This window comes from Camelus ferus, chromosome 2 (genome assembly GCF_009834535.1).
Source record: "Camelus ferus isolate YT-003-E chromosome 2, BCGSAC_Cfer_1.0, whole genome shotgun sequence".
Lineage (NCBI taxonomy): Eukaryota > Metazoa > Chordata > Mammalia > Artiodactyla > Camelidae > Camelus > Camelus ferus.
The window spans coordinates 86,445,244-86,469,961 of NC_045697.1; the positions used below are offsets into that span (position 1 = coordinate 86,445,244).

At 34.2% G+C, this 24,718-nt stretch overlaps 1 protein-coding gene across 10 annotated transcripts in view; it reads left to right on the plus strand.

The window, feature by feature from the left end:
* KIAA1109 (KIAA1109 ortholog) overlaps positions 1-24,718 on the plus strand; it is a 175,577-nt gene that overhangs the window by 54,864 nt on the left and 95,995 nt on the right. For 9 of the 10 annotated variants that reach the window (XM_032462793.1, XM_032462751.1, XM_032462777.1 and 6 more), the window contains 9 exons: positions 4,721-4,948; positions 5,759-5,896; positions 9,955-10,134; positions 12,930-13,058; positions 15,126-15,245; positions 15,945-16,225; positions 19,266-19,516; positions 22,106-22,364; positions 23,547-24,381. In XM_032462793.1, the coding sequence (XP_032318684.1) occupies positions 4,721-4,948; positions 5,759-5,896; positions 9,955-10,134; positions 12,930-13,058; positions 15,126-15,245; positions 15,945-16,225; positions 19,266-19,516; positions 22,106-22,364; positions 23,547-24,381 (2,421 nt within the window). The remainder of the gene's footprint in view (positions 1-4,720; positions 4,949-5,758; positions 5,897-9,954; positions 10,135-12,929; positions 13,059-15,125; positions 15,246-15,944; positions 16,226-19,265; positions 19,517-22,105; positions 22,365-23,546; positions 24,382-24,718) is intronic. The other variant, XM_032462762.1, reaches the window with a different exon arrangement.

The window sequence follows — 24,718 nt, forward strand, 5'->3', positions numbered from 1 at the left end:
AGCCCCTAGCGAGTCATGACAAATTCTCGTTGATTTACTCTTCTTTGTAGGCAACTTCTCTAAGCCTTCCGAATTCTCACTTATCACTGATAGTTTTACCTGTGATTTGAGCAGTTAGCCAACATCGCTTTTAGCAACCTGATGAAATTTTGCATTTTCCAGGATTTTGCAGATACATTTTGCTTTAGATTTCCGTTGTACCATTGGATGCTTACTACAGCTGATAATCAGAGAGACTAATTGTCCAAGCATTACCAGTTATGAAGAGTAGAGTTACTTGTGGCATGGGGTGTTTGTGTGAGTCTAATTTTATCAGTGCTTACTTATTTGCTTCTTTTTGCAATTTCACAATTGCAGAGGTTTGGCTATTGAACCAAGGTTAGCAAGGAATCTCATAAAGTACAGTAACAGGAATAATTAATTCTGGAAAGGGTCTAGGATGAACAAGGTTTGCCAGGGAAGGAGTCAAGGTTTGTTAGCAAAGGGTCTCTGAAAGAAATGCCAGCCTAACAAGCTTTGAAGTTTCATAAAATCTCAATATTTAAGTTACTATATTACATTTACTAAAAACTACCATAAAGTATCAGATTATATAATTAAAGGTAAAAGACGCAAGGGAAAATGTGTTTAACATTTGTGGAAACATATAGTTTCTGTTTGGTTTTTACCTTTTGTTCACCTAGGATTTTAGAGATTCTTGGAGGAGTAATTCTCCAGATTCAAAGGGGAGAAACACACACACACACACATTTTTTTCTCTGTTGTGACAATTTTTTGGCCTAATACAGTCTTCAGATATTTCTCCCAGTATATTTTCTTGGGATTGCATGTGAATAACTTTAAAGTATCTAAAATGGAATTTTCAAGCTATAATCTCCCTGAAGGGGCTGAGTTATATTTTAATTTAAATATAAACAGTGATTCAGTTATCAGGTGAAATGGTTTTATTGATATAATACTACTTTTGAATACTACTAGAGATGTATTAACTCTAGTTTTTGTGTTACCTCATGTACTTGGAACCTCAGCTTTTTTAATTAAAAAAATTTCATAGTAATACGTAAACAAAAATAAGAGGACTGTAACAAAGAACACAGACCCAAAGAAATATATGCCTTTGTTTTAGACTTCTTTGTAAATTCTATTCCACATATGTTACCTATGTCAGTAGTTTATTATGACTATGCATCACAGATTTTATTATAACTTTTGGCAGTGTCAAAGTTTGTTACACTAAATATTACTATTTGTATTCATCAATTTAATTTAGAACTTTTATGAAGTATCTACTGAAACAAATGTAAGATTTTTAAATTTTGACTTATTATATAAAATAACCCAGTGAACTCTCTGCTTCCTTTTATTAGGAATATATGTAAGTCTTTAAGCTTGTTTCTTTTCTTTTCTTTTCTTTTTTTTTTTTTCACTTGACTTAGTGTCATGCTGACATGGAGATGTTATCCTATCTTAAATATCTCTATTACTTTTTTTTCCATTGGTTTTAATGTATAACTTCTGTTCTACTTAGTATCAGTGTTAGAACTTTAAAACTTTCAGAAGTTAGGTTTGAGATATGAATAATGTATGTATGTATATATAAAAGAAAACAGAATATGAAAATGCATGTAACTGAGATTATATTTTTCTTAGTTGAAAATTAAACTCCAAGAAATTCTAAAGGATACACTAGGAAAAAAAAATAAGTTGCCCTATATTTATTTGACTATAAAATTGACTTCCAAAATCCATAAAAGAAACTAGGCCTGGCATTATTATTACAAAGAATTCTAAGAGACTATAGTGAATGTCATTATAATTTATGAGGACATTTTATGGAAATGAGGGATCTTCTGAAGATGTAGACAGCATACCAACTCTAAGCCCAAAGTCATTTTAATCATATTAAAACTTCATGTCATTTCTTATGTTGCAGACATAAGGTTGGATAGCAGTACCACTTATATTACTTTTATGAATTGATTTCTATTAGTCTCATTACATTTTTTCTTACTGTAAGAAGGAAATCTGAACCTCAATAGTGATAGTAAATCAGTGGCAGCAAATAGTAACCGTGGATTAAGGGTGTATATGGCGTATATGTTTTCCTTATTGAAAAATGTTTTCGTGGGGAATATAGCCAATATTTTGTTATAACCTAAATGGAAGGAAACCTTTAAAGATTGTATAAAAATAAATATTTAAAAAAATAGTTTTAGTGGTCTTGAACAGAAGACTGGCTATCAAGTTTCCATTTTAGAAAATTTAATATTGGAAACAGTATTTGTATGTTTTTTCCCCCTGCATTTCTGATTTTATTTGCCATCTTCTTTTAATTATTGTTAATAATTCCTTTTTAAAAAAAATTTTTTTTGAGAAATGAGTATCATTAGATAAACATGAATTTTTAGTTGAGGGAAAATGGAAGTCTCTTGTTACTTGAAGTAGGTTCCTTGACACTCATGTAGAAAAATATCTCTAGGAAAATAAACTTTCAGAAGACTCTTTAGTAAATTGAAAATGTAGCTTATTTTATCATTCTTAAAGTCATACATGCTACAAACTTGACAAGAGAACACACTTTCCCAATTCTGTAAGTCCATGGTATTTTTCTAGGATTGTTTAAAATGGAAATAGAATTTTTATTTCTATTTGTAAATATTTGTGTACATTTACTAATGTTAAAATACTATAAAAGTTTGCCATAACATATTACTACTTGCCAGATACTTCAGTTAACCTTTTAGTAATTTTTTTAGTGAATTCTTGAGAAATAAATGCTTAAAATGGAATTCACTTATTAAAAACCCCCACAAAACCTAAATCAGACACCCAACATTAAACAATAATAGCCTAACTTTGAAAGAGTTAAAATTTTAAAAGTTCTTTCTGTTAATAATGTTCAATAGATACAAATGTGTTAACTCACATAAGACTCCTAGTGTTTTATAACTCTTTAAAAACAGTCATTGACACATTTAATACACTTTAGCAAATGTCTTCTACTATGTTGGAGATTCAGTATTTCCTAAAGAATCTGATATGAGTTTCTGTTTTAGATAATTAAGTGGAGATGAGTTTAGTAGCAAATTGAACATTATACCCAAGACAGTCTTCTTTTAAGTAGTAATCTACAGGTATCTTTTTTTTTAAGGTTAAAAATTATAAGATCCTGCAAGGGAATCTTTTAAAAATAAGAGATTATCAGGCTAGGATTATTAAAAATTAGCAAAAATAAGTATAACCTATTTCTAATGATTTGTTGGTAACTCTTAGTATGTTGAAAGCTAATAAGCATGCATAGTGTACGTTGACTCCTTAGGTCAGTTGTGTGGAGGGAAGATGGGGCAGAGATGATTGAGTCTGGAGGCCATTTGCAGATAAAATTACCAATGGAACTTTTCCATTTTCCACCTGTCTCTGGTCTCCATGACCACTGCAAACCTACTGAACCCATCTCCAAGACTGGGATAGCTTGTATATTTTGAAAAGGCTTCTCAAATGATCTAAGGGAGAAATACTGCTTAGAATATCTAGGTTTTTAATGTTAGTTAAAGTCAATTAGACATTTATTTTTAGTTTTAAAATTTTAATGTTGGAATTTAGGATAAAAACAATATTTATTTACCTTTCTATTTGTGCTTGAATTTGTCCCTGCTTCAGAGTTATATAAGCACAATTAAATCACGCACTTCCAAATAGGACCTGTATTATTTAGAGGCAGATAACAATAGAGAATAGAGGAAAGAACACCAGTTCTGAGACTCAACAGATTTGGGATTTTAAGGTTTGTCCTGCCACTCACTGATTAACTGAATGACCTTAGGCCCTTCAGCATCCTTTCCTATGAAAGGATATTAATTAATCTGATGTACAGAACCCTAGCCAGAAAATAAATGTGTCAATAATCAAAATGCAGAATTTACCAAAATACTGACTTCGTTTTAATATTGAGCAAATATATTGTTAAAAATATTAACGAATATTTTAACAACTTTTGATTACTACTGACAGATCAAGTAGGGAAAATTTAAATTCAGAATCAATGGGAAGAAAAAATAATTCCAATTAAAAAGAAATTTAAATTCTGATTCTAGAGAAACCAGAATATTGAGCTGAACTCTTCTGAAATTCTGTTGCTTAATAAACCATGATGAACTATGTGACAGGAAGTTCTGGTAACTGCTTATTACATGTTTTGCCATCAGTAACCAAAATTGGACATTCTGATTAAAGCTTTTAAAACATTCCTGATAAATATTCCAGCTGGAATATATGAATTACAGATTTAGCTAGTTGGATTTAGCCATATTGATTTTTAGTGCATTGATCTGCTTTTCTCAAAGGACGTCTCGGTGTTTTTGCCTCAAAACTCTGAGAAGCACAGATTGAAAACCACTGAACCTTACAAATCTTCATAGGTTTCTTTTAGGACCTAAATTGTAAGTTTTTGCTATAATTGGAGGTGGTGTTATCATGAAGTTTTACTATAAACTTCTGTAACTTTTGTGGGGTTTTTTTTGTTTTTGCTATAGAGTATTTATTTACTAAGCAGCCAAGTAAGTGTATGTCTTAAATGTATCTTGTTTAGATTTTAAGGAAATAGACTGATGCTTCTAATTACATAAAATAGGGTTAAGGAAATGCTTAGTTTACCATTTTAGGTGAAAAGTTATTCTTATATATATCTCTTTTGATAGCAGTTTAATCTTAATGTTTATAGGAAAACTACTTTGGAGAAGATGACATGTATATGGATTTTGAAGAGGTTGTATCAAGTCCTGTTCTGTCACTGTCAACATCGTCCAGTTCTGGGTGGACTGCTGTTGGAATGGACAATGACAAAAAAGAAAATGAAAGTTCAGCCAAGTCAATTCATCCACTTACCTTGCGTCCCTGGGATATTACTGTACTTGTTAATTTGTACAAAGTTCATGGACGTCTTCCTGTTGTAAGTGTTTACGTGTCAAAATAGTCTGGAGTTTATCATGAAATCCACCCAGCAGAGGAAACTATGTATGTGTGTGCACACACTTACATAAAAAAAATTCAGGTTCAAAAAATTTCTAAATTTATTCTTTTATCTTGGTAAAGCTAGTTTATTATTTTTTCATAGTATAATTACTTGATCATTGATAATTTTACTTTGTTTTTCTTCTTTCATTTTAGCTCCTTCTTTGTTGTTCTGTGTAATTTTAGAATATTTTGCCATTGCGTTGAGTTGCTAGGTTTATAGTTAACATGATAGATTTTCTAGGACTTTACACTTTCTTAGCCTTTATCTTTAACTCCAGACCAGTTTAGGGCCTTATGGTGGACCTATTACAAAATCGAGATTCAAGCTGGACCCTGGAGGTTGAATTATGTCAGAGGTTTAGATCCAGCACAGTGTCCTGGTTTTCTCTGAGGATGACCCTTGGGCCAGTTGGGGCTGACTTGGAATGAGATTATATTGCCCAAAGAACCCATGGCCATTGGAGCCAGGCCAGATAGGGAGAGGGTGGCCCTAGAGCATAGTGCTTGCATACGTACTGGTTCCATGTCATGTACCTAGGGTTGCACAGCAGAGAAATCACCTCAGGTGCTTAGTAAACCTAATGCCTTTACTGGGATACAGAATAGTTACCTTTGTCCATAAGCACTGCTTCTCCTTTTTAGAAATCAAAGTGTTTTAATTATATAAGTGTAATTTTTATTTTCCTTTACTTCCTTGGTTTTCACTTTTTCTATATCCTGATTATGGTATTTTTCTTGACTTTAGCATGGAACTACTGATGGTCCAGAGTGCCCTACAGCTTTTTTGGAAAGATTATGTTTCGAAATGAAAAAAGGATTTAGGGAGACCATGCTGCAGCTTGTCCTGTCGCCCCTGAATGTGTTTGTTAGTGATAACTATCAGGTAATGTGAAAGTGAGTTGTGGTAGAGACTTAGAGATTTGTTATTACTGTTTATGGGTTCAAAACAATGTGTTTACTTCTGTGCATAGAATATATAGTTCCTTAAATTAGAGACCTATTAACTAAGAAGTTTTGTATGTGTGTACATATGTATGAGAATTGTTTTTTAAGAATCTTAGTTTTTTCTTTTCTTTCCCACTGTTCCTTATATATGTGATCCCAAAGAATTATATTTTATATCCATTGTTTTTAGAAATGGAAAGAAGTACTTTTCAACTTTCTCATATATTTACTGGAGGGGAAAAATTAATTTTATAAAATGTTGGTAGATTTTGTTGAAAATCACAACCTAAGTGTTAATATTAACCAGGACCATACATCTTGAAAACATGCATATCTACATGGCCAATAATTTATTATTTTCATCTAACGTACTTACAAGATAGTTTGTTAATTCCTTCAAGATATCCCTGAGGCTCTTTGGAAGAGAACCAGCGACATTCATCAATTGGGGATATTTTGCATTCCTGGGTAGATTATCACTTTATTATTATTATTTTAAAATGCCATTGGTTTCTCTTGGTGTCTACCACTACTTTAGGGTTCTCCCCTACTTTTAGTGAAGTTGTGTGCTTTGGAACTCTGATAAATTCTAATGCAAAGCAAAGTAAAATTATAAACAGGAGGATGACTCTAACACCCCTAAATCATCAATGGATGATAACTTACTATGGATTCTATGTAAAACTGATCATCTTATTTAAAATAGCATACCCCCTTTTCACTCTTTTGCCATAACTGACTGTATTTTTTATAGAATTTTAATAATACTATCTATATATGTATATATTTATATTTGATGTAGCTGAGATCATAGTAGCTAAAACTTAATATTAACATGCTTGTTTTTGTCACAGAATGTGTTTTTTTTTAACTTTTATTTCAGAAGAATTATAGATTTACAGGAGGTTACAAAGGCAATACAGAGTTCCTGTGTTTCCCCCATGTTGATCTTTTACAGAGTTATGGCACTGTATCAAAACCAGGACATGGACATTGGTACAATATGTGTGCATAGTTTTGTGTCACTTACCACATGTGTAGATTTCTGTAACTGCCACCAAAAATCAGGATGCAGAACTATTCTCTAATCACAAAGATCTCACTTGCATACCACTTTTATTTTAACTTGTCGCATGAAACCTTCTCTCTCTAATTTAATGGGCCATTAGAATTGGTTGTTTTTTATTTTGGGAGGTGAGTGTGTAGAGAGGAAGTCTATCTCCTTTTTTCAGTCTCTTGAGGAAATTAATTAAGGTAAAAGGTAACTATCTTCTTACGTCAGGGTTCTGAGAATCTTAGGTGAGTATCTCTGATTTCTTCTGAGTTCCTGGTGATACTTCAACTTCTATTTTAATCACTGCATTTTCAGAAGACTTTACTAGATATAAAAAAATACATTTTAGTAAGCTTATTCTGAGGGTTCACAGTAACCCTAATTATAGAATTATTGGCAAACTTGTACAGAGACCAAAGTGTAAAGTATGATTTATTTGGTGATTAGAAGAGGAATTGATGGAGTGGTGATAGCAAGGCAGTAGTAGAAGTACTGGTGATATTTTGTTTCCTGGATGATTAACACTTCACATAGTTCACCCTGAAGACAAGTGTAGTCTATACATATTCTCGTGGAATTTGCTTAGCTACTCACCTTGCTTACATTTTATAGAGCTAGCATTCCTAAGAAATACCTTCTTCATTTGTCTCTGCACTAAGACTCTTTTATGGTGGGAACCTTCACTCTGTGACTACTCTCAGAGACTCAGCTCTGGGTCACTCAACTGTAGCTGCTTATTCCAAGTAGCAGAGCTTCTCATCTCAGTCTTAGTGCAGAGCTTCAAGGTTAAGGATCTAATGCAATGGGTGGATTATTGTGTCTGACTTATGAGGAAATTGCAAACTTTTTACCTGATCATCTGATGATGTGTGTTAGTTTCTCAGGGCTGCCGTAGCAGAGTACCCCACACTGGGTGGCTTAAAACAGCAGAAACGTATTCTTTCATAGTTCTGGAGCCTAGAAGCCTGAAACCAGTGTATTTGGCAGGGCCATGCTCTCTCAGACGACTGTAGGAGAGGATCCTTCCTTGTCTTTTCCTAGCTCAGATACATGTGTGGGCAGCTCAGATACATGTGTGGGCCCTCTGCATTCATGGAAAATGCATTTGGATAGTCATTGTGATAATCTGTGTGGCTAAAAATAATAAAAATAGATAAGCTGAGTGGCAGTGACAGATAAAGTCATTATGCCCTAAACCTCCCCCTCTGCACCCCACTGTCTGCCTTTTTCCCTCTCTATCTCCCTCTCTCGCTCTTTATATACATACATACATACTATATATACACCATAGTTTCTTTATCCATTCATCCACTGATGGACACTTAGGTTGTTTCCATAGCTTGGCAAAACCACAATCACCTCACATCTGTCAGAATGGGTATCATCAAAAAGAACACAAATAACAAATGCTGGTGAGGATGTGGGCAAAAGGGAACCCTTGTGCACTGTTGGTGGGCATGTAAACCGGTGCAGCCACTATGGAAAACAGTAGGGTGGTTCCTCAAAAAATTAAAAATAGAACTGCCGTGTAATTTAGCAATTCCACTTCTGGGTAGTTATCCGAAGGAAATGAAAACACTAATTCAAAGAGATACATGCACACCCACGTGCAGTGCAGTATTATTTACAATTGCGAAGCTATGGAAGCAACCTATCCAGGGCTTTACACTGAGAATTACTGAATCTCAGTGCCAGAAGTGATCTTTATTGATGATCCTCCCCAGCTCCCTCAGATAAAATATAAGGGAACTGATGCCTGGAGAGATTAGGTGATTTTATATACTGTCACATGACTTAGATGAAAATAAAATAAATGTATCAGAAGAGTTTCTAAAGCTATTATTATCATCAGAAATTTAACATGACCTTTGAAGAATCCCTTATGAATTAGATTTACTATCCTTAAAAACACTTTTTTTTACAAATGCATTTCCTAAAATTTGTGTTGAAACCAGGCCTGTAAGGTGGCCTGCACATACGCACTAAAAAGACTCTCACAGAAAAATTAAGGAAAATAGTGTCAAGTGTAAAAAGTTCTACAAGGAGAGGTATAAGGTGCTTTGGTAGCATGAATGGTCTTGAGGTATGATCATGATAAAATTTGCCTTTTTGAAAGATCTCTGTGGTGGTTTTGTAGAATATGGGGCAGAGAGATGTGAAAGTGAATGCTAGGAGGCTTTGAAAAGGTCCTGGTAAGAGATCATATTATTTGTACCAGGATGATAGCACTGAAGCTGGAAGAAACTCAGTGCATTTGTGAGAGACTGGGAGGCAGATTCTGTAGAAATTGGTGACGGATGGGTAGAGCATTGCCAAACTTACTTGATTCTGTGTTCCTAAAAACAATCTGTGGAACTAGTGTTCCATGGAATACCCTATTTTAGGACATATCTTTTAGCTTTCTGAGTAGGTTTTAGAAATTTTCTCTTTGAAATGTTGCTGCTTTTTAGTTGTGAATATGTAATTATTCTCTGTAAGATCCTTTTTCTGTTTACATAATTATGAAAATCTATATGGAAGATGGCTTTCTTCATTTGTTTTCTGTTTTATGGTTTTAATGGTCTTTGTTCTTCCATATTATTTTCTTCTTTTTAATATTTTAATCTCATGATTCCTGCCTTACCACAAAAGATAGGCCTCTTTTTTTCCCTGTCAGACAGAATTCTTGTTTTTTTTTATTCATTGAGGCAGTTATCAATCAGAGATCTGCATTCTTTTAGGACTTTGCTGTCTTGCTTTACAGTTGGGCTCTTATGGATATTGTCACTAAAGAAGCTTAACTCAGACTATTTTTATGAGTACAAGGTTGTGTTAGGAGCTTGTGGATCCCAAAGTCTTACTTCCCAAATAGCACGTTTCTACTCTTTGTCTATGCGAAAAACAACTAAAAATTATAATGCTGACTTTTCTTATAATTCTTACAGTCTTATTATTGCTTTCAGCAGCGACCTCCTGTGGATGAAGTGCTCAGGGAAGGTCACATCAATTTGTCGGGTCTCCAGCTGAGAGCACATGCTATGTTCTCAGCAGAAGGTCTTCCTTTGGGAAGTGATTCCTTAGAATATGCATGGTTAATTGATGTGCAGGCTGGAAGCCTTACAGCTAAGGTCACAGCACCACAGGTATGTTCTCTGAAGGCTAGCTCCTGACTTATTTTCTTTTTCCTTTACTCATTCATCTCCCCAAGAATAAGTTGTATGCCTGTTTGAATTTTCATTGCATTTCTGCTGACCATATGGAATTTTCTTAGCAATAGGTAAGGCACAGACAAGTTTCACTTTTGGGCTACATAAAATCAATGGGTGTAATGTTTTATAGTTCTGGGTAATACTTTCAAGAATTCAAGACTTTCTCTGGGAAAAACTCATGATGAGAAATTTCTGGAAATCAAGTTATATATTATTAAAATTATCTTACTTGGCTCTCCGCTGTTGGAACAATCTTGTTTTCTCAGTGCACAGAATAATTCTCTAAGAATTTTACCATCCTGTATATTTCTTTCTTTTTTTTTTTTTTTTTTGCAGGAGGACGATAATTAGGTTTTACTGTTTATTTTTAGAGGAGTCACTGGGGATTGAACCCAGGACCTCGTGCATGCTAAGCATGTGCTCTACCACTGAGCTATATACCCTCCCCCTTCTCTTGTATATTTCTTAAGTAGTATTTGAAAGTAGCATTTATGATATTAAGGTGGCATGATTCTTATTTGTCATGTCCCAAAGCATCATCATTTGTACCTGCACTTAGTAACGTGGATACTGGTTTAGAAAAAAAAGAATTTACTGGTAAGTAAATCTGGTCTAGAGTGCTAGTTGTGATCCTTTTGGATACATTCCTCTTTCCCCTCACTGTCCTACTCAGTCTTTAGAAGATGCCGAGGATTTAAGGATTACAGTTAGCCATCCTTGTCTGCAGGTTCCACATCCACAGGTTCAACCAACCATGGATTTAGCCAAGTGCAGGTGTAAAACCTGTGGATATGGAGGGCTGACAATATTTAGAAATTGACCATTGAAATTTAGTTGAGCAGCCATATCACTGTAATATTTCACCTGTTGAGCCACATACGGACATACCTCATTTTATTGTACTTCACAGCGTTTGTGATTTTTTTCTTGCAAATTAAAGCCCTGCATCAAGCACATCTGTCGGTGCCATTTTTTCTGACAACATTTGCTCAATTTGTGTGTCTGTCTTATTTTGGTAGTTCTGGCAGTATTTCAAACTTTTTCATCATGATTATATTTGTTACGGTGATCTGTGATTAGTGATCTTGATGTTACTGTTGCAGAAAGATTATGACTCACTGAAGGGTCAGGTGATGCTTAGCATTTTTTAGTAATGAAGTATCTTTTAATTAAGGTGTGTGCATTGTTTTTTTAGACATAATGCTGTTGCACACTTGATAGACTACAGTATAGTGTAAACATAACTTTTACATACACTGGGAAACCAAAAAATTCCTGTGTCTTGCTTTATTGTGATATTTGCAATACTGCAAATTTATTGCAGTGGTCTGGAACCAAATTCACAATATCTGAAGTATGCCTGTATTTGTAATGTTCCTACTTATCTTGGCATTTAAGAAGACTGGAACGTGGTAGAAATGTATATACTCAATTTTTAATAAAAGGTTACAGAATGGGTGTGAAACAAAATTTAGAGGAGGGTAGTGGCAACAAGCAGGTGAATAAAGACTCTAGACACTTTGAAAGAAATTGTTGGGAGGGCATTTAAAATTAAGATTCTAGAAATAATAGAAAAATGAATGGAATTGAAAAGGGGTATTTAATATAAAAATGAATGAAAAGAAATTAATAATAATGGATGAAAACAAATATTCAATGCTCACTACCCTCATAACTATCTTCTTCTTACCTGCCATTTTTTGTCTCTTATATACACAAACTGAAGCTTGTAACAAAATCATTTGTTCCCAAACAAGCATGCAGTGAAGCCATGCTGATCTTCCTAGACTTGACACAATTCCTTTAATCTAAGGATTGCTAGAATCTCAAACACGTTGCCCTTTTTGGAAGATGAAACATTCTCCTTCTGCTGCACTAGAATCTTGGCATCACTATTTCCTGCAAGGTTCATAAATCCATAAGTACTTTTGGTGTTTATTCCATTTTTTATATGTTTTAAAGGTGAAATTCATGTTTTTTGAAAGTTGAAGTTATGTACTTTTTTGGAGGGGAATAATGTCATGTATACCCATGTCTCAGTGTGTGTATGTATGTATGTATGTATTTAAGTATAGCCAGTTTACAATGTTGTGTCAATTTCTGGTGTACAGCATAATGTTTCAGTCATACTTATGCACACACTTATTTGTTTTCATATTCTTTTTCATTATAGGTTACTACAAGATCAATGTGTTTTGTTAACAACTCTAATCAATTATAAAATCAAGGTTTTTTTAAGAAGACTCAAGATTTGATGAAAAATTGATGTATACTTACTTAAGCTTATATTGCATAAAAATGCTTTAATCTTCAAAATACCTGATTTTCCAACAGTATAGTTTAATAGATACAAATTTCACATCAAAGCTTGATTTATTATTAGGTGCTTTTCTTTGCAGAGGATTCCAGTTAGTCAGTCATGTAAGAAGAAAAATGTAACCTTAAAGAAAAATACTTGCTCTAGAAATTGCTGAAGTTGAATTTTTCAGTTGAAATGAGTTTTCATTTTGGCAAAGCTTTTTGTCATTCACAAATGAAAAGTAACTCAAGCTTATAAATGATGTCAAGTTAGAAAAATCATGATATTGGCTAACGAGTAGAGTATGTAGCAGATATAAGGCACTGTTTGGGTTCTTTCAAGCTGTATTAATATCTTGATAAGCTTTTGAACTCTGAACACTTGTTTAGAATGCTAACAGTGTTGTCAACCTGTCGTGGCTTATTTGTAGCTGGCTTGTCTCTTGGAGTGGGGGCAGACATTTGTCTTTCATGTGGTATGCCGGGAGTATGAACTGGAAAGACCAAAATCAGTAATAGTATGTCAGCATGGAATTGATCGTCGGTTCTGTGAATCCAAGGTATGTTAACAAATATGTTAGAAGTATTATAAACATTAATCGTTTTTCAAAATGAAAGGTAAGAGATATCAGCTTTAAATCAAATGCATATAATCATCGAGTAAACATCAAAGTTAAGGTTTTTCAATTAATAAAATTACTTTGTAAATTCAGCGCCTCTTGTTATTTTAGTTGTAAATATCTAAAATATGAAGTAATTATTAAGATATATATTCACAGATGGAGATATTGTAAAATTATATCATATCTCTTACAGTTTTACTGTTGACACTCATGTGTTATTGCATTATTAACACTCTTTGGGATATGGCTGTGTGTTTATGTAGATTTAGAAATTGAAGGAAGAGGAAGGTTAAATTCCTTACATCAGATTGTTTGCAGACCTTTCTGGAACATACCTGTTCTCCATAATGTGATAAGATATGCTAGGCATTCCCTGAGCTTCCTGACTCCAAATCTTACACTCTTTCCACAGTATTACACTACCATGACTAAGGCTTATTACAGTACCTTCAAGAGGGTTGTGAACAGTAAATTATAATTCCTAAAATGATACACAGTGGTAGTGAGATGTAGAGTGTTATTATGTAGTAAATACTGTTCTTTATGAATTTTGGGATGGGGGACATTTTTTTTAAGCGTGCTTATTTCAGAAAACCTGGAAAACATGGCTGCTTCAAAAAAGAAAAATAACTTATTCTGCTACATAGAAATAGCCATTGCCAACAATTAAGTTTTCTTTCTAATTTCTTTCCAATGTGTCTTTCTTTTTTCTTTTGTTATAGGAACTATAATTGTTTGCTAGTATATTCCTGTGAATTGAAAGTAATTAATTCTGCTTTTAATTTTATGTCCCAAAAAATTATAACCTGTGCTTATTTACAGACAACAAGGGAAACAACTGTAGTTGGTAATAAAATTATTTTTTTCTTGTTATAAACACATCTCTAGTCTCCAGGGAATTCGTTCTTTAGTCATTAATTTCTTCTAGATAATTTGTACATGCTTGCAGGCATCTCCTCCTCTTTTTTTTTTTTTTTTAGTACTCAAAGGTTTTAGGTTGCAATGCAATTTTTTAAAAATCAACTTTATTGAGGCATAATTTACCTTCAATAAATTCACCCTTTTTAAGTTGCACAGTTTTAATTTTGACAAGTGTTATATATACTGGTATAATTTTCACCACCACTGAAGATCTAGAACATTTCTTTCACCTTAGAAAATTCCTTTTTGACCCTATGCAGTCAGCCACTATTCCATGTAACCACTGATATGCTTTCTATCATTTTAGATCAGGTTTTTGGGTTTTTTTTCGGTCTATTTTGTGTGGAGGAAATATATTCGTATAGAGCACTGACTGTCTTGCAAGGCACCTGCTTTCTAGTCCTGCCTTTGTCACTAATGAGCAGGGTACAGACTATTGGGCTGGTAATTTACTCAGGGCTGCCATTTCCCAAAGAAGTTCATTGAAGTTGGTGATGTGTACGTTTTCTTCCAACCTAATCATGACCAAATCTATGTTTTGAGGAGTAAAACAAAAAGAAAATTTGTGTGGATTTTCCTAGGTATCATCATAAAATTTATATTTCATATACTTGTGGATGTGGGTAAAAATAGTCATGTGTTTGTGTGTGTGTGTATGCATGGACTATGGCATACTCTTTAAAAAAAATTACAAATTTAAACTCCTATACAGTTCTTATAAACCTGTGACATTGTTTATCAGTTTACTTCGGCTGTTCTTTTCGAGTTTCATTAACAAGTTATATCTGTATTCTGTCAGTTTAAAATTGCCACTTACCACTTTTGAGTGAAAATGGCGCATGGTTACTTATGATTAGTTTTCTAATCAGTAAGACTTGATTGAATTGCTGATTATTTTATCATTAAATATATATATAATTATAGATGTATATCCTTTATCATTATAAAAAAGTGAAATTTAATTGAGTGATATTTTAAAGTACACATGTATGCAGAATTTTGTTTATTTAAATAAGCAGATTTTAGTATCAAAATAATGAATAGATGATGAAGAATTAAATGTTCAGTGCCTTTTCATTTTAGCTGAGTTGTATTCCTGGGCCTTGTCCAACTTCAGATGATCTGAAATATACTATGACTCGTTTAGCAGTAGATGGAGCTGATATTTATATTGTGGAGCATGGCTGTGCTACAAATATAAAGGTACATATTTGCCTATTTCTTGACCAGTGTTAATTCTTTTTCCTTTTTACCAAACCAAACCTCCATTTCTTGAAATAAAACACCTATTTATAGTTTACCATCTCACAGAATACAACAAAATTCCAGGGGATAACTTTATTTTTTACTCATCCATGTTCTCTTCCAGTCTTATTTTTTTATGGCATACTTTACTACTTTTTTACTTTAACTGAATTATTATAACCTTGTTTTATGGCAGGGACATACACTAGTAGGTTGCTTTTATGGCAGGAATGTAAATTGGTAAATTTTTAAAAATTCGATTTGAATGCCTTTAGGTTTTATGCATTTATATTTCCTATCTGTCTCCTGAAAACATTTGTTTGCCACTTCTGCTTTAAGGGTTACTGTTTAAAATTGAGTCTTGTTAAGATTCTGTGATTTCATTACTTAACTAGCCTTCTAGCTTTTCTTTCTTCCCTGATTTTTCTTTGGCTTTGTGTTCTTTTTTTTTTTTTTATCCTTTTTTTTTAATTGATTGTTATCTTTATTCTGTTACATTTACCTCTTCTATTTCCCCATTCTCTTTTTTTCCTTTCCCTTTTCTTCTTCTGTTTTTCATGCAATTTGAAATAATTACCAATTCTGTAGTCTATTGTAAGTTGCTTAAAAATACAGAAACTTCAGTTCTTTTTTTTCATTGTCTTCATTCACCTTTAGATGGGTGCAATTCGGGTTGCAAACTGTAATCTCCACAATCAGTCAGTTGGAGAAGGAATAAGTGCTGCAATTCAGGATTTTCAAGTGAGACAGTACATTGAGCAATTGAACAATTCCAGAGTTGGACTTCAGCCTGCAGTGCTGCGGAGGGCCTACTGGCTTGAAGCTGGGTCAGCCAATTTAGGACTCATTACTGTTGATATTGCGTTAGCTGCTGATCATCATTCTAAGCATGAGGCACAAAGACAATTCTTAGAAACTCATGATACCAGAACTAAGAGGTAAGTGAAATTTAAGAATGGTAATAGTCTCAAGTCTAGATAAAAATTATTAGATAATTGCAGAGGAAATTCTACTGTTAGGAATGGAATAAGAACATCTTAAAGACCTAATATGATTGTGCTGGGTACATCTCAATGACTATTTAAGGGCCTGATATTTAAGTAATTACATTGTATATGTCATCTCTGATGATGGTGTGGTTGCTGGATATAACATTATTTTTTGATGTGTTCCTAAGCCATGCTGTGTATGTTAACAGTGAAACAAATTTAAATTACTGGTCCTCAAGTAACATTTTGTAAAGCATTACACCCTTTCTCTCTCACCACAGCTCTCCTCTTCCAATTTGTCATTCGTAGAAAACACCATTGCTAATCACCACTTCTTCTATGGTACTTCTTTTGTAGGCCTTCACAACTGCAGAGAAGAGTAAAAGTACCTAAAGCTTAAGAAATGGTCCTTAAAAAATGATTATATCTGCTTTTTAAAAAGTTGCCGAAGTTCATTTGTGGAGAATATTGTTTAAAACAACTTTGGTTTCTTTGTTTGCCCTGAAAGCTGTTAGTATGAACAGAGTGCCTGTTCTGATAGATCAGGTGGTGGAGCAAAGTGCTAGTGAAGCTAAGGAGGTGGCTCCGTGTGATTTAAGTGGTTCCAGTTGCCTCGTTTAGGTTGGTTTCAGTGCTCTGGTTTGTTAAGAATTGTGAAGGGTTTGAGATTTCATCCTACTACAAGCCAAAAAATTAGCCTGCAGTTTCATGAGTGCTGGCAGAAGGCATTAGAAACCTGGTAAGAGACAGAGGACTATTACTCACTGCAAAAGCACTGGCCAGAGTCATATGTGTTTGCAGTGGTTCCCTGTGCCCTCCAAGTAGTATTGCCAGATAAAATACAGGATGCCCAGATAAAATTGAACTTCAAATAAACAACAAGTATGGGGGAGGGTATAACTCAAGTGGTAGAATGCATGGTTAGCATACACGAGGTGGTGGGTTCAATCCCTGGTACCTGCTCTGAAAAAATAAATAAACCTAATTACCTACCCCCCCACCTTGCCAAAATAAAAATAGTTACATAATACAATAATAAATAAATATTTTTTAAAAACCAACAACAAATAAGTTTTTAGTCTAGGTATGTCCCAAATACTGCATAGGACAAGCTTATTTTTATTTGGTAAACCTGGTACCCCTATCCCTGAGTCCCATGGGGGTGACAGAAGACCCATGATAGATGTTTGCATACTTTGGGATGCATTACAAAAGAGAAACACTCAACTTAGGGATTCTACCACTGTTGTAGTAAGTGGAAGCAAGCCTGCTCTTTTCCAGGATAAGACACTACCTCATCCTTTAAGGTTGCTCACTATCTGCACAACCCTGAGAAATGGCCTGGTCAGAGCCTTGCATTCTTGGCATATCTAGCAAGAATGGGTAGGGGTGTTTAGGGCCCACGGTGAATTGCCTCTCCCTACACGGTAGTTCATTGATCTTCAGCTTTGGCTGCCTTAGTGCATGTTTGATTCCCAGAAGTTTTGGGGAGTAGGTATTTTCACTTATGAAATAACTGGAAAAGTTACTAGACTCATAGACCATTAGTTTCATTAGATCAGTGTTTCTGAAGAGCATAGTTCCCAAACCACCAGCACCAACATCTCCTTGGATCTTGTTGATAATCAGGCCTTCCCAGACCTCGGTCAGTAACTCTGGAGGTGGAGCCCAGCTCTCTGTATTTTAATGAGCCCTCCAGGTAATTCTAATGCAAGCTGAAATTTGAGGGCTAGGGCACTGGTTTATATGAAGATAGGGGACGGGAGCCTCCATTTGTTGTGCAGCTTCTGTATTCCAGATTTTGCATCAGGTGCTTTACGTATGTTACACATATTTTTCCTTCTGTGTTATCTAGACTGACGTTCCTCTTCTAATGTCATATATTTATTCCTTCACTTTGAATTTGATATAGTCATTCCATCTCATCTTTCACATGTCATATATTTTTTGAAAGATTGCCCCTGTTTTCTTTGTCACAATGCCCTGTTCTTTTCCTCAGAGCACTTACTGTTATTTATGTTCATATATTCTTGTTGGTGGCCTGTCTTTGCCTCTGTCTGTAAACTTGATATGGATAGGCCTATATCAGTTTTGCCTGGCACAATACAAAGTCCCTAATAGATATGTTCAAGAAATATAAATGAATGAATGTAAAATGAAACTGATAATACCTATTCTGTCTTTCTAGTGAGATGATGCATGTGAAAATGCTTAGAAAAATGGACTATTAATATGAAGTTTTATTATTTAATGTAAAAAAAGGAATATATATTTCCCAGATTTGTATTAAATAATATTTTTTAAGAAAAGCAGGGAGTTAAAATAAATGCTGATGGTTTTGTGTGTGGGTCACTTACAGAACCTGAAGCATTTTTATAGACATTTACTTTTATTGTCTAAATTCTTAATAGTTCATTCAGAGTCCTTATTACATGATTACTACAATTTTTTTCTCTAAAATATAGAATGGTGCATTATTTTTATTTTATTTAAGAAATATCTTTCTTGCCCCATATTTATAATATTTTGGTGTACTAAATTTACCATATAAAATAGGCTCTGAAGTGTTAAATATAATAAATTATCTATTAAGCATAATGTATACTTATAGTTTGGTATATTTTTTAGATTAATATTTAAATTTTTTGTTCTTTTGAGAATGTTTACTGCTGTTTTTAAATTGGATTTAAATGTTTAATTTTTTTTTTTTTTAGCTTTTTTTTTCTTTAGTATGTTTTATCTCTTATTATCGTTCCTACTTATTTTCATCTCACTGTGGTGAGACTTTTTTTTGTTTGCTTGTTTTAGAAAGGCAGAATAATTGAAAAGATACTTACCAGTAAAAATAAATCTGTGTATTTATGTTTAACTTGTCTTTTGAAAATATTAACAATTAAATTCAACTGATTATCCGATCAAAAGTTTCTCATTTCTTAATGAGTTTTTGTTACATTATTCTTTTGTCTATTTCGTTTTGCATTCTGTTTAGGTTGTGGTTTTTGTGGCCAGATGATACCCTGAAGAATAAGAGGTGTAGGAACAAGTGTGGTTGTCTTGGTGGCTGCAGGTTCTTTGGCGGCACAGTAACCGGCCTAGATTTCTTCAAGCTTGAAGAGCTGACACCTTCCAGTAGCTCTGCATTTTCAAGCACGAGTGCGGAGTCTGATATGTATTATGGACAGTCTCTGCTGCAGCCTGGAGAATGGATTATTACCAAAGAAGTTCCCAAAATTGTAGATGGTAATGTGTTGTCACTTGTGCTAATCTTTTACTGTCTTCATCCCTGTGCCATTCTGAGAGAAGTTCAGTGTTACTTTGTTCAACTCAGTTTTTTGAGCATTCTTATTAGTATAACATCTCTGTTTTGCAAGTGATTTAACTAAAGCCAGATAAGACTAATGAGTTTTTCAGAGTTGTACAGGGCAAAAATAGGTCTACTATTCAGATGTCCTGTTGTTAACGTGGGTGATTTTCCTAGCTCAGCTTACCTAAACATTTCCTTATAAATCAGTATTTCCCTAGAACCCAGATTCCAGAGATATACTTGGGAATAACTGTGCTTTGAGGTATTGGTTGTTTTACTGGCTTATTTTTCTAGGACAAACTTGTCAGTAGTAATATTTATACCGTCGGCCCTCATGGTATCAACTACTTTTACAAAATATTCTCTTATCACTAAAATTGTACATGTCAAGAAGAGAAATGTGGTCTTTCCTTAAAGCCTGTAGGATAACTTTGCCAATACGTGAGTTTGGTATGAGCAGTGAATGGTGGCTTTAGGTATATTAGATTTAAACTTATCTAGTGTTTTTTTCTCCGAAGACTTCAGAAATGCATTTTCCTTTGGGTTTCTTTGTTGTGTATTCCTGTAATTAAGTGCAGTATTTATTGTTTAAGCTGCCCCTGATGTCAGAAAGTAAGATGTAGAAAAGTCTTCATATTTCACCAATATTTAGCCTTTTTTTCCCCTTGATCCATTAACAAATGTTAACTTACCTCTGCCTATTGTCAGTAGGCAAAGATAGGAAAGAAGTAGTTTTAACTCTCAGAGTTTATCAATTTCCCATGTGTAAGGAGCTTTTAGAGGAAAGAGCTGGGCTACCACATCTGCCAAATTCTTATTTGAATGATTTTTCACTGAATATTAATAAATTTGTACACGTTATTTTAAGGTTGTTTGACTTCAGCAGTTTTACCAGAATAAGAGCAATTATCTTATAAAATCAGTAAACACCAAAACTTCTTGACATTTAAAGGACAAGGAAGATGCTAAGTGAAATTTAACTTAGCTGTCTTCTTATAATATTACTTTCCCACATTTGAATAATGTTTGTTTTTAAAATTTTCATACACATTTCTTATTTCACCCCCAAGCTACCATATGATTTCTTTATTTTTCCTGTTTATAGTGAAGTAGGTGAGGTTCATCACTGAGACTGAGTTGCATGAAGTCATACAGTCATGTACATGGCTGAGCAGTAACTGGAATCAGGGTCACTGAAGCCACTTTAGTTCTTCCCACCGTACTACAATTGTCACTTATGATTTTGCTTGATTTTCTAACTTGCAGATCAAAATGTAACCATCAAAAACTCAAGGAATAAAATCTACAGAGAATTTACACTGGATATAAAAGGGGGAAAATAGCAAATAACAGTGAACAAAGGAAATTTCATTCTAATTCTTACAATGTATAATGAGGAGTGTCTATATCTCCTAGTGATTCTCTCAGGAGTGACTTGTAATTGGTAAATTGCTGTAAGCTTCTTGTGCAGAGAAGATTGGAATTAGTTCCTACATAAGTATCTGACTTTCTGATAGTTCAGTTTTCCAGGAGCCAAGTATAGATACACAGTATCAGGATAGAATCAAGGAGGGCATATTGGTAGAACCAAAAATTTCCTTGAAAGGTCAGTGAACACTAATTTTCTATCACTTAAAAGTGAATCAAGCCCATTTTTCTTTTGAAAGAGATGACTTTTTACCCCTTAAGTTCCATTTAGAACCGCATTCTGCTTTGGGAGATTTTTTTTCTCCTATCAGCAGGTTCCTCTTTCTTGGGTAGCACAAGGAGAGGGGAAGCAGTGCAATGGTTGGTTTTTGGATCTAAGCAGCTGTCAACTCTCCCTTTATCCCTCCCCACTCCCAATTTACATAACACATCACAGGGCTCTTATAAAAGGCTGAGGAAATGTCAGATTAAAGAAGGCAATGACAACTGAAAGCAATAATATACAATCCCAGATTGGATCCTGTACTGGAGAGGGCAAAAGTGCTTTAAAGGATATTATTGGGTCAATGAGAAAATTGGAAAGCACATGGTAGATTAGATAACAGTATGATATAAACACCAAATGTACCAAGTTGATAATTATACTGTGGTTTTGAATTACTCTTAGGACATAATTGTTTAACTATTTAGGGTGAAAGGCCATGATGTCTGCAAATTACTCTTAGATGGTTCAAAAACTATTATGTTTATTGTATATAAGTAGAGCACATTGGGCAAAATGTTTAAAAAAGGTAGTTTCAAGTAAAAGATTTTTGGTGGCTTTGTACCACTCTTGAAAGTTTTTTAAGTTTGAAAATTTTTCATATAAATAGTTTAAAAAAAGAAGAAAAAATTCACTGTCTATGGACTCTGGAGTCATACTCATGTTGGTATCTTTCTGTAGTGTTTAGCACATTCCTATGTGCAATTAGTTACTTGTGCTTTTTAAAAATGATTATATACTTAAAAACGGAGTTGGATTAAGTTCTCGTATTTTTCATAAATTGCTTTTGAAATTATTATATTTATGTAACCTACTTTTTTGTTCATTTGTTTAGGTAATGTGAATGGCATGAAGAGGAAAGAATGGGAAAACAAATCAGTTGGAATAGAAGTAGAGAGAAAAACTCAGCACCTTAGTCTTCAGGTACCATTACGATCCCATAGCTCATCCTCGTCCTCAGAAGAGAACAGCAGTTCGAGTGCTGCACAGCCTCTGTTGGCCGGTGAAAAGGAAAGTCCTTCCTCTGTCGCCGATGACCATTTGGTTCAAAAGGAATTCTTGCATAGTTCGAAAAGAGATGATGGCCAAGTAAGGTCAGTATGCAGTTAGATTTAGATATCTGATCATAATAGGATTGTAAGTGCTTAAAATTATGGTGGGAAAAACTTCTCCCCTCTCAGCTCATTCATTGTAGAAAATTTTCTCTCCCCCAAACCTATTTTTAAATGTCCATTTGATACTGTTTTTCTGATTACAAAAGTAATACATATATATTCATTCCAGATATTTGGAAAATACAGGAATATTTCTTGTCATCTCACCACTCAGAATGAACCATTTTAACACGTGGATATTATCCTTCCAGTGTGGTGAATATTTTTTGGTCCTCCTCTTGGCCCCTTGATAGTTGGCTACTCACTTCTTAAAACAGACTTTCCTCTTGACGTGATAGCACGTTTCAAATTTTCTTCCCATCTCCTTGTCTATTCCTTCTCAGTCTCTATTTCCATGTCCTGCATTTTTTTCCCTCCCTTTCTTCTTTCTCTTCCTCTTTCAGCCTGCCATTTGTTAAATGTTGCTATCCCTCAGAACTCTATTCTGTACCCTTTTCTCCACTCACTGTACTGTTTTCCTAGGCACTTTTAGTAAGTGTTTGGCTTCAATTATGATCTATAGCTAACATCTTATACATGTAAAAGCCCCATCCAAAACCTTGGTGCATATAAGCCTAGCTCCTTTCTTAATGTTTTTACATGGATGTTTCATGGAGACCTCAAACTCAACATATAACAAATGACCTTGTGCCTATTATGCTCAACTTGTTCTGCCTCAGTAAATGGCACTACTACATCAGTTGCCGAAGTCAGAAATACTGGGATTATCTATGATTTATTTCTCTCTTTTATTTCCTCTCATTTAATCAGAGGTCCCTGATATATTTTGTTGGACAAGCTTTTAAAAGATATGGGGGAAAAAACTTATAAATGCTTTAGTGTCCATGCATTATGGATAGAAGATTATACTCTGGGTTTCTTTCAGTTTTTATTGTGTTTTAAGCTGCCTTAATTTTTTTTTTGGAACTATATGGGATATGAACACATACTGTGCTGTTTTGCTACTTTGTATATATGTTTTATTGTAAAATTTTACATTTGCCTTTATTTGTAAAATAAATGATTAAAATTACAGAAAGGATTTTATAAGTCCTTCTATTTATACTTGGAGTAAATTATATGGTATGCTGTAAATGGTAATAGTTTTGCTCTCTGTTTTAGCATTCCTACAGAAATTTCAGGAAACAGCCCCGTGTCTCCTAATACTCAGGATAAGTCAGTAAGTCAATCTCTGAGATCTCCTTTGAAACGACAGGCCTCTGTATGTTCCACCCGACTTGGAAGTACCAAGAGCCTTACTGCTGCTTTTTATGGGGACAAGCAGCCTGTTACAGTTGGAGTCCAGTTTAGTAGTGATGTCTCCCGAAGTGATGAGAATGTCCTAGACTCACCAAAGCAGAGAAGAAGTTTCGGTTCATTTCCATACACACCATCAGCAGACTCTAATTCCTTTCATCAGTATCGATCAATGGATTCCAGCATGTCCATGGCTGATAGTGAAGCCTACTTTTCTGCAGCTGAAGAATTTGAGCCCATTAGCAGTGATGAAGGCCCTGGAACTTATCCAGGTAGAAAAAAGAAGAAAAAGCAAGCCCAGCAGATTGACTACAGTAGGGGTTCCATATATCACAGTGTAGAAGGACCACTTACTGGCCCTGGAGAAAGCATTCAGGATGCCCGAACTCTACCTTTCAAAACTCATCCTTCCCAGGCTTCCTTTGTTTCTGCATTAGGTGGAGAAGATGATGTTATAGAACATTTGTATGTTGTAGAAAGTGAGAAAACAGTAGAGAGTGAACAGATTACTTCTCAACAACCTGTGATGAATTGCTATCAGACTTACCTTACACAGTTCCAGGTAATTAATTGGTCAGTGAAGCATCCAGCCAACAAAAGAACCTCTAAGTCTTCGCTGCATCGGCCTCTCGATCTGGATACACCAACCAGTGAAGAAAGTTCATCATCATTTGAACAGCTTTCTGTTCCAACTTTTAAGGTATGAGCCAAATCATTAGTTTCAACTGATAAATTTATTTAGGAAGATGAGTATTACTCTCTTGATCATTTTAGCTGCCTTTCTGAAAGATAGAATTCCTCAAGTCATGGCTTCATACATGACAGTAGGCCTCAGGGTTACTGAGGAGTATTATAAATTTAGGCATATAAAATTGAGGAATAGTTTCAGACTTGATTGTCACACTATTAAGAATTAACATATAGTCTGTGTCTCCATTGTGCTGTAAGGTTGTCTCTGAATTCATATTTTGTGTGTCTTAAAAGTAAAATTTTGAAGTTCTTTTTAATAATTAGTGTTCTTTCTATTAATCCATAAC